Source organism: Odontesthes bonariensis, chromosome 23, assembly GCF_027942865.1.
Source record: "Odontesthes bonariensis isolate fOdoBon6 chromosome 23, fOdoBon6.hap1, whole genome shotgun sequence".
Classification (NCBI taxonomy): Eukaryota; Metazoa; Chordata; class Actinopteri; order Atheriniformes; family Atherinopsidae; genus Odontesthes; species Odontesthes bonariensis.
Window position 1 is genome coordinate 16,912,438 of NC_134528.1, and position 17,401 is coordinate 16,929,838.

The following is a 17,401-nucleotide window of genomic DNA, read 5'->3' on the forward strand; positions in this document are numbered from 1 at the left end:
AATTATCACTGATCTGCCAATTAGTTACCTGTCTGGCTTTAAGATATTTTACAAAGCTGCAAGAAGTACCGTACTCATTACAGCCTTCCCATTTTTAGCTTTTTTTTTTTCTTAACGATATTCCTGAAATAGTCAACTACCACCACCTGAATGTTTGCAAATTTATTTGAATCACAATTACTCCAGTTACTCCTGTACAAAAATTCCACTCTCACTTTTTTGCTGAAACTAGACGATTATAAGTCCAAATTGGGCTAATACAGTATATCATTAATGTCTTGTTAGTAACACTAAAGTCAAAGTATAGATAATCAGGGTATTGCTGATCAAATCCTGTGTATCCCCTGACCCTCTGCAGTGTATTCTGCTCTATAAACGAGCAAAAACCCTTACAATAAAATCCAGCAAGTGATGCTTTGATGATTTCTGGAGTGCTCCTTGGGCAGCTGCTGATCTGAGGCAGCACACGGTGACCACACAAATAATTAAACCCCCTGGACCCACTGGCAATTTAACAGATCTGTTTCATAAGCAGGTTTTAAAATGAGATTTCTCTATGTGATGAATTGGATCTGATGGCGCTAAACGCATGGGAACTGTATGTGTAAAGCTGCAAAATGTAAAATAAATAAATAAGAAAAAAAATAAGGGGGAACAAAGAGGGAACACACAAGCACACACTCCCCCACTCCATCACTGACAGACTGAAATGATTTATTCTCCTTTGTTTTCTAATATCCTTCAAGCTTCTCCAAGGACCACATTATTGACATGGTTTTGACAACAGACTGGAAGACAATGAACAGACAAGCTGAGAGGAGTACGAAGCAGCGAACATCCCCACACACACACTCGGTGTAAATTTACCAGACAATTACCTCCAACCTTTGTTCAAGGGAGCTGGCAGGATAAACTCCACACAGTCTGAAAGATATGGACTTTTGCCTTCTCACGTTCACCTTCTGCAGGACCTGTCTGCTAAGTTTAATGGCTGCAGGGCAAATGAGAAAGTTGCAACATTTTCACATTTCATTGAACAAAAAAGCCGTCTGGTAAAACAAATTTCTGCACACTTTCAACCACCTGTAACATTGAAGAACAAAATGCCGTGAACTTGCCCAGTGTTATTTAGCATTTTCAGCATATCCTCTCCTTCTTCACACTCTACACCAGCTGCAGTTTGGGACGAGGACAAAACAAATCAACTGCGTGTGCACTGTTGTCACAGTGGTTAAATATGGTGAAAAGATCGTGTGTAGGATTAATTTTTAGAATATTACAATTACAAAAAATAAGGACTTCCTCTCCTGGTTGAGAATATTGTGCTTTCTTTACACAACCTTTTTTTTGGTGTGTTAATGACCTATTGACACAAGCAATCCCTCAACCACTAAACAGGCATGTCAGATCTCTCGTGTGAGCCTAAAACATGATGCACATACACACACAGCTAACATGTAACTGCAGTTCAAACCTCCTGAGCCGCTCCTGTTGAAACATGGATACTTTCCAGAACCAGCGACGATGGGAGGTGCAAAGCTTGGCGGTAACGTGATCAAGTGGCACAGATTTAAGTGTTTTTAGCCTGCTGTCAGCTGTAGCTTTGTTGCCGTTTTTCTGCTGAGAGAACAGATGCAGACTAATTAGATTATGTCACCTGAAGACTGGCTTAAACATTTACAAACTAAACTGAAAACAGCGGCGTTGTCTTATCGGCTGTCTCAGAGCAGATCAGGAAATCTTATCGAGCTCAACCTCATATTTGTTGGCCCGCAGTAGCACAAGTGAGTGTCTTAGGATTGAGGGAAAAAAAGAAAAAAGGAGAGTCGCTTGTGTAAAAACACACAAACTGTTATGTGAAGAGATGGCCACTGTATGTCCTTTGTTAGAGGACTAATTCATTCTAAAGAATCCAGTAGCTGGTGGAGCTTGTTTCAATCAATCTATTTTTTCATGGGGTCGTTTGTAAAAATGTAACCGTGGGAGCAGATCCAGTGGTCCCACAAATTGTCGAAGTGTCCTCAGGCAAAACACCAAACTCCTGAAGCTGAGTGAGCACCCTTTCTGCACAGACTTTAATGCATGAATGAGTGACAAAACTGTATAAGTGCTGCTTTAAGTTAAAAGTGCAGACAATCAGATTCCAGTGGTTCGTCAAGTCTGCCGGTAAAACATCCCCCAGTGAAAAGGACATTTTGCTCCGCGATGCAGTGAAGGGCTACGTAGCGTGAAAAGGAAAAGGTCATTTAAAACCAATTTGTCGCTCTGAAAAACACAACGTTTCTAGCTCTTTGGGAAAGATCTGGAAAAGTTAGAAAATTTATACATTTGAAAGGATCCCCAGATAATTCACTTAACTTGAATCAAAGGGAATATAATCTTCAGGACTAATGCAGGGTCAACCTGCAGCCTCGACCCTATTCCCACTTTTTTCCTGAAAAACATTTTTAGCTGTCTCTCACCATACATACTTGATATTATTAACAGCTCCATTCTCACTGGCATTTTTCCCAACTCGTTCAAAACAGCTATAGTCAAACCACTCTTGAAAAAAGCAAACCTGGACCAAAGCATCCTCAACAATTACAGACCCATCTCCAACCTTCCCTTCCTCAGCAAAATCCTAGAAAAAGCAGTTTATAAACAATTAAACGCATTCCTTTCCGAAAATGACATTCTGGAAAAATTCCAATCTGGGTTCAGAGCAAACCACAGCACTGAAACAGCTCTGACCAAAATAACCAGTGACCTCAGACGCAACACTGCTGCAAACAAGGTGTCAGCCCTGATTCTCCTGGACCTTAGTGCCGCATTCGACACATTAGACCATAGTCTACTTTTACACCGCCTTGAATCATGGGTGGGACTGTCCGGCCATGCCTTAAACTGGTTCAAATCGTACATCACAGACAGAACTTTTTTAGTCAGCATCGGAGATCATGTGTCCAGCAAATACGATGTGCCCTTTGGTGTTGCTCAGGGAAGCTGCCTAGGCCCTCTCCTCTTCTCCCTATACATGCTACCCCTGGGCAGTGTCATCAGGGAGCACAACATTGATTTCCACAGTTATGCGGACGACACCCAATTATATATCGCCATCGAGCCAAACCATTCCACCACCATCTCTGCTATATCCACCTGCCTCTGCGCCATCACCAAGTGGATGAACAGTAACCTCTTAAAGCTAAACGAGGAAAAAACAGAAGTTTTACTGATCGGCCCCCCGGATAAACGCCAAGCACTTCACCATTGCCTTGGTGACTTAAAAGTGCACACTAAAGACACTGTTACCAGCCTTGGCGTGATCTTTGACCCCGACCTGAGCTTCCGTCCCCATATTAACAACATTATCAGATCTGCCTATTTCCATCTTAGAAACATTGCCAAGGTGCGTGTATATGTCTCCATTCAAGATGCTGAAAAACTTTTGCACGCCTTTGTGACCAGCAGAATCGATTACTGTAATGCACTCTTCACTGGTCTCCCAAAAAAAATACTTGATAAGCTACAACTCTTACAGAATAGTGCGGCACGATTGCTTACAAGGACCAGGAAGAGAGAGCATATTACCCCTGTCCTGGCAGCCTTACATTGGCTGCCTATACCTTACAGAATCGATTTTAAAGTTCTTTTAACAGTGTTCAAGGCCCTAAACGGTCTCGCCCCTCCATACATCTCTGACATACTGTCCTTTTACACCCCTACCCGTTCCCTCAGGTCAGCTGACTCCAAACTCCTGAAAATTCCACCTCCCCCACCAAAAAAGATTGGTGAAGCCGCATTTGAGTTTTACGCACCCAAAAAATGGAATTCCCTCCCCTTGCATATTAGAACAGCCCCCTCTGTGGACACTTTTAAGAAACAGCTCAAAACACATCTTTTTACACTTGCATTCCCTTAGCTGCCGTCATTTGTCTATCAACACTCTTTTTTTCTGTTCCCCGCTGTTTTTTAGTCAATTTGTGTGAAATTTGTTTAATCTCTGTATTGGTTTTTAAATATTTATTTTAATAAGTTAGATTTTAATTTTCATTACCTTTTTTTTTTTTTTTTTTTTTTTTTTTTAAACCTTATTTCTTGTGTCACTGTGCTCTATTCTTTGTTGCTTTTAATTTGTTTTTTTTAATTCTTTTATTGTTAGAGCACTTTGAGCTGCATTCTATGTATGAAAATGTGCTTTATAAATAAAATTATTATTATTATTATTATTATTATTATTATTAATGCACTCACAGTCCTCCTCTTCTACCGCAGGGGAGAGGACGCAGAGGACGAGAATATCACAAGTGACGACGACACAAATATGAACTAAGGTCTCGCAGGACGGCGTCTGTATGACGGAACGGACACGCGAACAATCCTACTGTGGGTGAGACAGTTTCCCACTTGATTCATATAAAAATACTCAGACAAAGTTTCAACTGCATTCAATACAAAATAGTTGTGGTTTATTTTTCTGGGAACAAAAAATGGCAACAACTAAGTGTCACTTCTCAAAATCAGAAATATCTACAGGAAAGAAACAATAAAGGTTCCTTCTATCAATTACCATTTATCCACCAGGTTGAAATGATAACTTTAAATGCATGTTTGCGTGGATTGTGTTTTCCTTTTTCTTTTTTTTTTTCACATTTTCTCTATTCTGAACATTAAAACGTGTTCATTTCATTGTCATTTCCCTTCAGTCTTCCGGCCTGCAAAGAAAAAAAAACGCTCCACGTATTTCAGTTTCCACCTCTGAAAATGCTTTTGTTTGACAGCTTCATAAACACGAGTGTCTGTACAAATCCTATGAAAAAAATAGAACAGTTCTGATGGAAATAAAAGAAACTCTTTGACAACAGAACATCAACATGCCTGATTGAACCCTAATGTTATTTGTAACCATTGCTTGGCATTTTTTCCTCCCTTTGTTGTGTCCTGGTGGGATTGTTTGCCGTCACCATGGATACGTTTTTCCTCTCGAGGTCTACAAACACAGATCCAAACACAACACATACACTTTTTTCCCCAAGAATGACATCCAGTTGTGCGTTGCTATTTTCTGTATCCTCTTTAAGCTGCTTTTTCCCATCCATTCAGAAAATAAAAATGGATGCAGATGAAGCTGGGAGAGTTCTATATAGGAGTATGTGTGTTGTTTTTGTCACTTGCTGATAAATCATCTTAAAGGGTACTTGTTGGTGGTGGTCCAGCTGGGTCTTTAGTCCATGAAGCTTGCTTCATTGTGTGCTTGCCTACAGTATTTCTACATTACTGCTGGTAAGGGTTGGCAAGGGGTCGACCTGTGACTTTAGTGCAATGTTTTCCCAACTGTCTCTGGGAAATTTATGTTGATGATTTTGTCCCATTTCTGACTTTGACTAGCCCTTGGTTGTCTTTTTTTTTTGGGGGGGGGCTTCTAGTTTGTAACTAGAGGCCCACTTCATCTTCTTCTTTAGTCACACACAGGCCCATGTGTCCTAAAGTTTGGGTGCCATTCTGATCGATATATTCCAAACACCATGAAGCTTTGTGATAAAACGGACACTTAAAAACTTTATCTGCCACAGTACTTCAAAGATCCAGATTTCCAGACACTTGGCTCTTACTAGGTTAGCGTGTCCAGTTCTTCCTCCAAAGTAGGAACTAGCAGAATGTCCAAGGATACACAGAAAAGAGCACAACGTCAGACCTCACTAAGCCAGAGCCAGGGAGAAAGGGGGAGGGTCGGTGTGGGGTTTTTTTGTTTTTTTTTGTAAACAACAAACATCCACTTCACAAGCCCACGTATCCCTCGCTTCCATCTCCTCCTCTTCCTCCCTCCATCTTTAGAAGAGACTAAATACAGCAGGTTCTGGATGGGGCAGAGGCGGAGCTTCAGGGGAGGCTCTAGGTAGTGTAGAAGGTAACAGCTATGGGAAAAGTTGTCCCTGTGTGTTTAGGAGCAGGGGATAGATGTGTGTGTGTGTGTGTGTGTGTGTGTGTGTGGGGGGGGGTTGTGTGCGCATGTGTATGTGACTTTGACTGTGTGTAAATGCCTTGCTGCGAGGCTGTTAGGACTGTTTGAGGCGCTTGCGTGGGGGTCCGAGGAAAGGGCACTGAGCAGAGGCCAGGGAACGGTAAGCTTCGGCCACCAGGTGCGGATGAGACACAACCATGGACTTCCAGCCGGCTGTCTCCATCACCTCTGCAGCGTGGCTGGAGGACAAAATGTGAGGAGAGACAGATAAACAAAAGAAATGATTGTTTTATTGGTCACTTAATTGGCCCGAGAACACAATACACAATATTAGTGTCCATTTACAGTGCGTCGTTTAAAGTTGGGTAAGCCCATATTTATGATCGTATGTAAACTTCTGGCCACAGCCAGCTGCAGTCAGAGGAAAGACACATAGCAGCTTTAACTATTTTTGAGGAATGTTTTATCATGAGTTGAAATTAGTTTTGATGTGCTCATAAGAACGAACGTGAAGGAAAGAAAACCAAAAATGTATTTTTTGGACATATCAACCACATCACGAAAAATACATGTGGGCTGGCAGTCTGGACAGACACGTGTTCAGAGTAATTATCACACATCCATCTGAGGCAACAGGGGAGGCGACAACAGACCAAGTGAGAAGTCGGAATGCCCTGATCCCTCAGAAAGACTTGAGAGGGTTTAATGATATCAGACACACCACTCCACAGGGACACATGTGAAATTAAATTATTAACTGTGACAGAGCCACCAAAAGATGAGGCCTGATGGAGAGATTGAGTCCTGGTACCGTCGGTAATGATGCCGGGATGCAAAAGAAAGAGATGAAACAAACTGACATAACAACTGAGACTAAATGTACAGTGAACATGGGGGACCTGCGAGTCTGCAAAAAGGTGCTGGAAACCCAATTATAAGTGACAAAGAGCCCCTTTCTGTGTGCGAACTTACTAGTTGATGAAGTCGACTGCCTGTGTTTTGAGCTGGTCGGCACTGTGCAGATCGGCAAGGATGAGGATCTCGGCAGCGTTCTCCACAGACAGACTGGTACACAGGGCATCCTCGCACATGACCTTAAGTCTCTCCAAAGCGTACTGAAAGAAAAAAAAGAGACGGCACAAGACGATTTGCATAATTTTATTTATTTTTTACTTCACCAGTATTTGTTTGCAATACTTCCGAATATTACTGAAGTTTTCAAGTGAAAAGTCTGCCTGTCCTTACCTGTCTGTAGGGTTACACCTCTAACCAATACAAATGCATCCAGGGCATCAGGCTATAAATCAACTGTTTGGTAAATATTGGGCTTCTAACTCAGAGAGACAGTTTCTCAAATTCAGTCTTATATTTGGTGTCATGGGGGAGTGAGATAAGTGGGAAATCAGTGTCATGAAATCCAGATTAATTGATGAGACGAGGTTTAGGAGGTTTTGTGTACTTATACCATGAAACCCCAGAGTCTTCCTATGATGGGAAAAACTTTGGATTCTGATTTACCAACAGGAACTATTCGTCCTTACGAGGCACACAAGCATTTCTCCGTCCCCAACACAGCTCGACTGATAAGGACACAGTTGTGCACGGGCCAATAACTGCGGCGGAGTGCTGAAGTATGTGTCATTGAATTTCCTTCATTGAAATGAACGAACCTCCATCTGTTTATCAGCTGTACAGCACCAGCCCAACACCTCCACAAAGCAGTGGTATGACTGTGCTGTTGAATCACCTTATCAGCGGCTGCAAGCAGGTCGTCAGCCATCTTGTCCAGGTTGGGAGCCTTGTCTGTGTAAATGAAGCACATCATCTCTTTGAAAACCTCAGGCTCCACGTCGTTGATCTCCACACGGTTCTGGCAGATCAAAAAAGAAACGAAGGTTGGATGAAGTGCTTCACGATTGCACAGCGTCCTCCATCTTTAGAGTCTTTGCTCGATTCCATAAAAATATTAATACTGATATCCATGAATCAAATATGAATAAACCACTTAAAATGGCTAAAATATTTCAGTATCACATTTCCTGGGGAAAGAACATTTCACTACGTCTGCTGCTGTCAGTTCTTTTAGTTCAGGCAGAGAGGAAAATGGTTTTATTTACATCTTCTGAACATTATTCATTCTATTCATGTGAAGCCGCTTCACTTCTGCTGTATTTTTGATTTCAAATGAGAATAAACGACACAGAAGGTTAAAAGAAAAAAGAAAAAAAAAAAAACTCTACTCAATGCAACCTTACAGGAAATCAACAGCTTAAAAAAAAATATTTGCCCGGGTCTCAGCTCAACTGGAGTCTGGTAATTATAAACCAACATCCACAAGAAGTTTCTCATAAAATTTAATGAAGCGACAAAATGAAAAATCTCTCTCTCACACACACATCTGAGCGACTACTCCCGCAATCTCATTTCTTACACATGTGCGAGAATGGGGAAAAAACAGAAGCAATTCTCTGCTTGTGAAGCTTTGTCAGTGAGGGATGAATCCTGACCCCCCCCCCCTCAAGTACAGCAGGACAATTGCATTTTGGCTGCACTATCATTCAGTTTCACCGAACACCTTGGTGTTGCAGCCATTTAACAACACACGATCCTTCACTCGCTTTAACCCTTCAACAAAGCGGGGAAAACCTGTGCATCTCAGCTATCGAGGAGCAAAACAAATTTATTTTTGGAGAGAAAAAATAAAAAAAAGGGGTGTGGGGATTGGGACCTTGGTCTCACCTTTTTGCTCTCCTCCATCTCGTGCTCAAACATGGCACTGAATACAGGGGAGCGCGCTGGGGAGGAAAGGAAACGTGTTCGTCAGGAGAAAAATTATCACTATTTATTGCTCACGTAGGTAAGCATTTCAAACAGGAGAAACAAGATGAAAGGTGAATCCTAATCATGTCTGTACCTGCCAGGATGGCTTTGTGGGCCTGAAACTCTTGGCCAGCCACACACAAGGAGCAGTCTGTGAAGCGGGAGTTCTCCCACAGGCCTCCTAGCTCGTCTGCTAGCCGACAGTCGGGCACCTTCACCATGTTCATTGTGTTCTGACCAGATATGTTGACGGAGTCCTGCACCACACTCACCTGAGGGGCAGAAAAATCCCTGACAATTAATAAACCCAAACTGTCAAAACATAAAGAAATCGAGCAATCTAAGGTTAGGGCTCGGCACTGTACCTCACAGAAGAGCGTGAGTTTGTCATCGGGAAGGAGACCATTGGCCTCATCGAGGAGAAAATCTCTCCGGATGAACTTTTTAAAGCCCCAGTCTTTCCCCTGAACGAAGCGATACGCCCTCTGACTTTCTGCAGACAGACAGCAAACACGCAAGTCACAAAGGGGTACGTACAAGAAGAAGCACAAACCTCTCCTCAGAACAGGACGAAGACTGATTCTGTATACTTTCATATTTCCTGCTCACCCATGGCTTTGGTCTCCTCTCCCTTTGCGTTGAGAATGGAAAACTTGAACTTTGCGCGCACCTCTGCCTTTGGACAGCTGACCAGCAGCAGGTAGAGGGACAGGTAGTCTTTGCTTTCCTCATCCAGGCCTTTTGGATTCACTCGCAAACACCTGATTGAAAAGAAAAATTTTAAACAGTCAACATCTGTCATAAAATGAGGCGGAGGTCATAAAATATTAATCAACTCCTAATGGTTTAAGTCACTCCTTAACAGACTATTATGTTGTGTTGTTCCATTATGGCTTACTTGTACAACTCACCATCATAAACTGTTTTTCCAGTAAGTCATTTTAACCAAAGTCAAACCAAACAGCTAAATGTGTATCAAACAGGGTGGGGCTTTTCTTAATGTTTTCAACAGTCCATTTCCTGTGAAAACAAAGCAAAGCTATTGGGAACCCACCATTTTAGTTTGTCGTTTGCCCCCGAAGAGAAGGTGGAACTCTTGATGACCTCACCCATCTCCTCACGACAGAAACTGAAGTTGTTGATGGTCCACATGTAGGAGAACTTCACCACTTTGATCTGGAAAAGAGAAAAAATAACCCTCAGCAAAGCCTGGCGTGATTCACATAAAGTTGTAAAATGTAATTCCTATTTTTCTTTTACCTGTGTGTAGCACCAGCTCTCGGCCACAGGCCCGCTGGACATTTCCGCAGGGGGAGGGGGACTCGGGACTCTTGACATTGCCAGCGTGACAGAAGGTGTTGGGGGGGCAAGAGGGTGAGGAGGAGGAGAAGGAATGTGTCGCTTCCACTCGTCAATGTTCAGTCTTCACGTCCATCTGCATCAGTACACACCAGATGGAAGCAGTTTGCCCCCCTTGAAGCACACAGGACAAGAATTAAAAACCCAAAAAGTTCTTTAAAAAAAATCCTGTTTAGCCTTTAACACACTCTTCTATCATACAGACAACAATACATGCCCAGTAATATTGTTGTAATGTTTTAAATACTTGAACGCAGTTTTTCTAGAGAAGATAATTGTTTTGTATATGTGATTATCGTCCATTGACTCTTTTGGGCTTTCACATGCGCGAGCCTACAACCAGCCGGTGAGTTACATGCTGTTTATAAAGTTGTTTTGTAACGTCCCCATGCCAGTAATGTGAGAACCATGCATATGGTTTTGATGGTAAGGCTTGTGACTTTATTGTCGGATGGTTTATAAAGTGCTGTGACGTTTCTGCAGTGTGCAAGTTGTTGTTTTACGTGGAAGGGTTAGCGCTTGCCCCTAGCCACCACGTATTAGCCTCGCATGACAGGCTGCGCGAACAGCGCGATCTCCACACAGGGAGCGCAGATTTGCACCTGTCTGTGTCCTACTATCAGTATTTGACAACCTCTAGCAATGGAAATGCGCTTCAAATGCCCCGGAGTTCCCCTTTAACAACCATATTTCATCCTCGGCGGATATGATGATGCAACTTCCAAAGAAAATGACAAAACTACACATGTACCCAGAGTACATTTGGTTTATAGTACAATAAATATCAAATACATACCGTAACCACATATTTGCAGCATGAATAAAAATGTTATTCAACTATCTTGATACAATTACAACCTGCCACTTTGATGTAACGGTACTCTTTTATTTTTATGTCTCACAGTGAATCTGTGACAATTTTCTCCCAATTCAGTATCAGTATTTACTTTTTCCTCTCCCCAGTCTTTGAACTCTCAACTCATCTCTGCCTTATCCCTCATTCCTCTCACACACAGAGCCTTTAATGTTTTTATGTCTTCTTTCTACAAATTCAATCTAGGCTGCAACTGAGAGACGGCTGGAAGATTAACTTTATAAAGGACAAGATACATTGGCGGTGAAGCCATATGAATTACTCAGTCTGAAAAGATAGAAAGTTTTACAGCATTTGAACATATGTCCAGTGGTCTAAGGAGGAAGATCAATGCTGTCTTAACATCCTTCAAACAAATGAATTACATTTCATGGGGGGGGTTTAGTAGCAGATACTGTGTGGTATTTGTATACAACTGGAACACTTATTTGATTTGATATCTTATATGCGGCAACAGTCCCTACATCTTTATCCAGCTAAACACCTTGGTGGATTCAAGAAATATCTTCATGAACTAAGGGGGTGCTATTACTCACAATCAAAGTGAGCGACAGTGGAGGATGAAAACCCTCTGAGATAGCCTCGGTGGAATAATAACTGCGGTTATCAACAAATCCAATTAAATTACTGAATCTATTCCAAACAGTTCCCATCAGCAGCACAGTTCCCGTGCAGCTGATTTCCTTTAATTTCCTTTGAACATTTCCTTTAATTTAAAAAAAAAAAAAAGAGAAAAAAAAAACAATGACTAATGATCCAACAAGTTTTCTTGATTTCTTCAACGGTATCGACCGATGAGACCGAGAGAAAATAAGATAAGGGAAGAAAGTACCGTGAAAGAAAATTAAAGGAGAAGAGATAGAGAAGCCAAGTGGAAAAACAAATGAAAAATGGAGCACGGTCTGTGTGTGTGCTCCGAGATAAATTGCCACCAAAAAGAGGTTAGATGGAGACAAAGGAAAAACATAAAGAGGGAGAAGAAGAAAAATCAAAAGTAGAACAGCTGTAGACAGATGACTGAGATTAGGGCTCACTCTGCATTAAAAGGACTCCCATCAGCGCTGTATCTAACTGATCTGTTGAATCCGTCTAATTGAACTTGTGCCTCGAGAAGACATTTGTTGTGAATGGTGTTACATGAATAAACTGAGCTGAAAGAAGAAGAAAAGTGACGTCATGGAAACTTCCAGTAAAAGTTCCAAAGTTCCTCTTAAAAAAAGCCATAATGCAAAGGTTTCAGGTTGCTGGTTAATGGGGAAACCACTGAACAGAAATCAGCCTCAGTGCTTGAAAAAGAATGTTTTGATCTTACTGTGAAACACTGCATTCAGACTGGCTTCAGTCTAATCAAACAGGCTTTCAAGAAGATTCTCAGGAAAACTCAGCATCCATATTCCTGTAAGGTCACACCACAGCAGAGCTGTATTAAGTCAAGAGTTATTCTGACATTGCTCATTGCTGCCACTAGTGATTGAAAATGCACAACAGCAGCTTTGAGTGTAAAGAAGCTGTAACAAACGCATCATTATTCTGAGAAATACAGTATTTAGAAATACAGGGACCTGTGTTTGGCTATCTGTCCTTTGTCCGTATCAAAAAAAAAAAAAAAAAAAAAAAAAAATGCGCCAATATTCTACGTTTTCTAAAACAAGTAATGGATAAAGATGAGTAGCCACAATAGTATGAGATCTTATAATTTGATCAGATTTTTAAAACATGGGAGATGACGGACATAACAGCAGATGAACAGATTTGCAACATTAAGAGCACACGTACCAGACAATTACTTCATGATAAAGGTCCATGCAGCCTGAGTTTACACAAAACACCTGAAGGAGGACTATTCCACGTCCTCTGTATTTCACAGAAACTTTCACAGACCAAATTAGAAAATGACCTTAGAATTTGTGACATAAAACTGGCCCAACCATCATCTCGTGTTAGGTTATTTCATCTTACCGAGAAGAGGAGGAAGCAAGTGAACAGGCATGAGAGTGATGCTGTTGCTTGAAAAACTCCTCACACCAGCATGAAATCAGATCGTGGCTACAGTCATACGTGCTTCCATGTTTTAAAAAGGTTACTTTGCTTGGCTGCACAGTAAACAAAGCAGCTGCAGTGATGAAACCTGCAGGACGATGACTAAACCCGATTTGCCTATTCTTCATATAACACGTTCTATAATTCAATCATATATTGATCGTGTATGCCTTAAATCCACTACTTTGCTGTTCTGTACACACAACATCTAATGTCTGCTGATCGTCCCTTTTCTTCCTTAACTGGATGGAGTTAAAGAAGGGGTTTCATTAAGTTGTCCTACCATGCTTCAGTTTCCAAAAACACAAAATACTGTATCATTTCTAGAGGTTAAAAGCTACGTGATGAATTCATATGCAAACTTTCACCAGGCAATCTGTTAAAATATGGCCACTGTACACAAGTGATTGAAGTCCAATGATTTGAGCATAACTGATACAAGTTTGTTTGCTCTTTTTTTTTTAAATTGTAAAGGTTGCAATCAAAGTCTATCAAACAGCAGGTGCCAAAAAAAAATCCATTTCAAGTCTGGAAGCTGGTACAGGACATGAAAACAATCTATTAACCCCGTAATCATAATTTTAATTTTCAACCAAAAGTCACGGAGACAAACTAGGCTTAACTTTGAAGAAATATTAATACACACTAAATACACAGTAACTACTAGAACAAACAGCCTAGGCTATATTCCAATAATTTTATCAACTAACATGTAAGTTTATCACAAAACTTATAAGAGAGCAAGAGGAGAGAAATCCTACAGACAAGATTAGATTAACATAGATTTTGGATAATAAGGTCAATAAATATAACATGTCTAAAATAAGAAATAAAAAAAGTATAGCTTTGGAATTATGATACATACAGTTGCATCCATGGCCCGACTGCCTTTTCCCTGACATTTCATACCCCACACACAAAAAAAAGAAGAAATCAATCTCTGCTCTAAATTAAAGACTGAAGGTATAGAGGCATTTCAGACAGCAATTTCCAAGAGGAATGGGGAAAAATTGCAACCCTTGTCAAAGTGTCAGTGAACACAACGTCTGTTTCCAAAGCGCTGGTCTTTGAGGACTGCAGTCAGCTACAGACAAACCTTAAAATTATAATTGGTACAGGGGCTGGGAATCGATCGCAGAGCACGTGTTCAGCCTCTGTGGAAGCGATTTCATATTCTGCCCTTGGACATGGTGCTCCTCCTTTCCTAAAAACTCAATCTCAGTAAGGTATGAGCTATTGATTTTGCTCCAGCGATCAGCTTGCCTCGCTCTCACCCTCGACTTTGTGCAGACCCACAATTACAGTGAAGGAGATTTGACGGGAGAAAAAAGCTTCACCTCCTTTCAGTACTTCCTAACTAAAAACCCTGCTCACTTCACCAGGCATGGGAGGTTAAATGGAGGAGGGACCTCACTGCATATGTAATATGCTCACTCACCTTGCTCATGCTATTACCAATAGTTACACATGCTGTGTTGACCTCCAAGGTCAATAACTCCCGGGGAAAAATGTAATTGCAAGTATTCTAGTCTTCATAAGTAGGGTTTGGAGGGATCTGAGTAACACTGAGCCGACACTATTACCATTTGTAATACTGTAAAACAGTGTGAATGTGTGAAATGAATACATGTGCAATATAATTCACACTGTACACATTTCAGCACCATGTATAGCAAACTCACAGAGAACCTTTTGAGAGGCTGCAAACTTTTAAGACCTACTAAATATTTCACGAAGGAAGAGTGAATGAGTGGAACAGAGCACTAAGTAGATGTCTAGTGTATGTACGCGTTTTATTAAACTTAGTACAGGACTCAACCACAGCTTCAGTCCTCTCTGACTATCAACCTACACAGAGCAGAGGTAGAAATGATCGTATTCTTCTCCTGATTTTAAACCTGCACATCGGCAACTTTACCGAACTACATGCAAACACATGCACACAGAACACGAGCTAATCAACTGTTACTCTCAAGCAGTAACATCCAATCTGTTTTTATTCTTGTGTCGTGTCTTGCTCATATGCATGTTCTAATGTCCCTCATTATCTCGGTTTAAGTTGTATTCAGGCCCCCCCCCAAGCCTCAAGCTCACATTATTTCTCCTAAAATACTGTACAAAGAGCAAGGGTTTGCTGCAGTCCATCCATAGAAAGAGAGACTCAGCAAAGAGGGAGTTAGAAGCCACCGACAGCCACAACATCAGCAACCCGAACAGCCTATAAGAAGCTAAACAACATGGGTCATGGAACAGATTCAGATCATTGTCGGGAAGCAACAGAATCAATTGCGAAGGGCTTTGTTCTCTCAGATGAATATAAAATATATACATATATAATATAATATATAAAAAATATAAAAATGCTAAAATGCCTTCCAAAATATACTTAAGCTTTACATATAGCAAAGCGCTCAGGAAGTCCTGGCTGAACCTTTCACAAAGCAGGTAGCATACATGTTTTGATAAATAAACAAAGAGGGAGAAACAGATAACCACACAACATAACCCTGACTAAACAGGTAAATTTTTTTTATTTACTTAGGATTAAACTACTTTTCCATGGTGGGAAAGTTGGATGAGATGCATTTCACACCTTCCAAGTTGCATCTCTTTTCCTAAATGAGGCAATCGCACGCTCAAAGTGGATTTTTCATGTGGGTCATCACTGTAAAGGTGAGCTCAGCTAAAGTGTTCAATGTGTTGTGGGCAAAAAGATGGACTCAGGAAAATCTTTAATTAAAAGGCTATTTCAACTCTGCTGCGTAGCAAGTTTTTCACTTGGAAAAATGGGCAACAACTGAAATAACTGCTAGAACTGCAAGACGTGCAAGTGTCGCACTCCAAGGAACACCATTTCTCAGATAAATATCATATAATATAGTTTAGGAAAGCTTGGCTGAAGGCCATAACAATTAAAAAAATCTAAATTATTTCTGACAAAAATATTGGCTGGACAGATTTTCATCATCTGTATCCCTTATTTAGGAGAAACACACACACGGTTAAGGATAAGGAGTGAAATAAACAGCAAAATCTTTGCTGTGGTTTTCAGTGTATTCCCAGTTGAGTTGACTCACGCAACAATATGAAGATCCACACAGAACTTTGACTCACCATCATAGCCAAAAATCATAACTAAAAACTTGTCAACCAGACGGTTTCTGAGCAGCTTGGTTAAACACAACTTAGGAAAACACACCATGATAATATGAGCACTTCTAAGGATAACCCCACTACAATAAATACACACTATGCATTAGGTAAATAGTCATAATAAAACTGTTTGAAGGCCCAAGATCTATAAAGCATCTTGCTCCTGATATATATTAATAATCACATGTAAAAGTACCTTTCATTTCAGCATGTTTCTGTTGAACAATTCGTCTTTTAATGACATGATGCTGGGAACTGGCAGAAGCCCTTTGCTTGTAGTTAATGTAGGCAGTGACAGTAGCAGGTAGTTGACCTGCTAACAATACAGAGAACTGACACTTGTATCTTATTTTAATTGGTACTCCACTTTTAATGCCTGTAAAAATGACACCGTGCTCATAAAACGAAAATATATACAGAGATACAAGCCTCTGATAATTGTGTGAGTACATAAATCCTGTCTGTAATCCACATAATCTATCGACAGCACGGATGCTAACTTAATCGAGCTCGGTGACTGGTTAGCCTCATTCCTGTAGCGGCTAACGTAAGCCAAACAAAAAGGTCGGGGAAATTGCCAAAAAATGTGCCATTAAAAATATAACACAACCACCTTCATTGTGTAATCTGAAGTCGTTAGTCCTTCTATTACGGCTTTCTGGTTTGTTTATCGACAGACTCACCTGTATGTTGGGTTAAATTATAACGCTAGTTGTCCGGGATTTTCTGTTGTTGTTAGCTAGTAGTTCTACAACTGGCAGTTCCCGATAGTCCTGCTCTGTGAGCAGCGACCCCTTCTGTCTCGGGGTGATATCACAGCCCATGTATACATTACAAATCTTAGCCTATCCACTGGTGAGTTTTGTTTTTGTTCCGACCTTGCCAGTTTGTCAGTGGAAGTGTACACCATACATCTTCAACATTTCTGTCGTTCATCATTCACAGGTATACAGGAGTACCTTTTAATTTTTTTATTTCAAAAGCTTAACTGCTTATCTCAAATACAGACGCACATGTCCTCACAGCATGAGCTAGTCGACTGATTTAGCTGTGTGGGATTTGCTCCATCTGCTGGATGCAGGAAAAACACTAGACAAAAAAATGTCTAATAGTCGTAACAATACATCCAGATCCATTTAGTTTTGGGATATACATGTAGAAATTTACCGTTGCATTTATACAATTTGAAGGCTTTTTCCTATGACCACAGAGTA

The 17,401-nt window shown here is 40.8% G+C and overlaps 1 protein-coding gene across 1 annotated transcript; it reads right to left on the reverse strand.

The window, feature by feature from the left end:
- Positions 1-4,422: 4,422 nt before the first annotated feature.
- LOC142373967 (speckle-type POZ protein) lies at positions 4,423-16,955 on the reverse strand. Its single transcript, XM_075457452.1, has 10 exons — positions 16,871-16,955; positions 10,022-10,234; positions 9,816-9,937; positions 9,371-9,522; positions 9,127-9,254; positions 8,856-9,033; positions 8,681-8,736; positions 7,689-7,811; positions 6,914-7,056; positions 4,423-6,180 (listed from the first exon to the last, which is right to left on the reverse strand). The coding sequence occupies exons 2-10, from the start codon at positions 10,097-10,099 to the stop codon at positions 6,036-6,038; spliced, it is 1,125 nt and encodes a 374-aa protein (XP_075313567.1). The 5' UTR covers positions 10,100-10,234; positions 16,871-16,955; the 3' UTR covers positions 4,423-6,035.
- Between the last annotated feature and the right edge of the window lie 446 nt (positions 16,956-17,401).

Bases quoted from the DNA above. Each gene is read 5' to 3' on its own strand.
- LOC142373967 (XM_075457452.1), bottom strand. From the start codon at position 10,099: ATGTCAAGAGTCCCGAGTCCCCCTCCCCCTGCGGAAATGTCCAGCGGG. The intron at 9,938-10,021 runs GTAAAAGAAAAA...TCTCTTTTCCAG, and splicing joins AGAGCTGGTGCTACACACAG to ATCAAAGTGGTGAAGTTCTC. The intron at 7,812-8,680 runs GTGAGACCAAGG...TTGATCTGCCAG, and splicing joins AGATGGAGGAGAGCAAAAAG to AACCGTGTGGAGATCAACGA.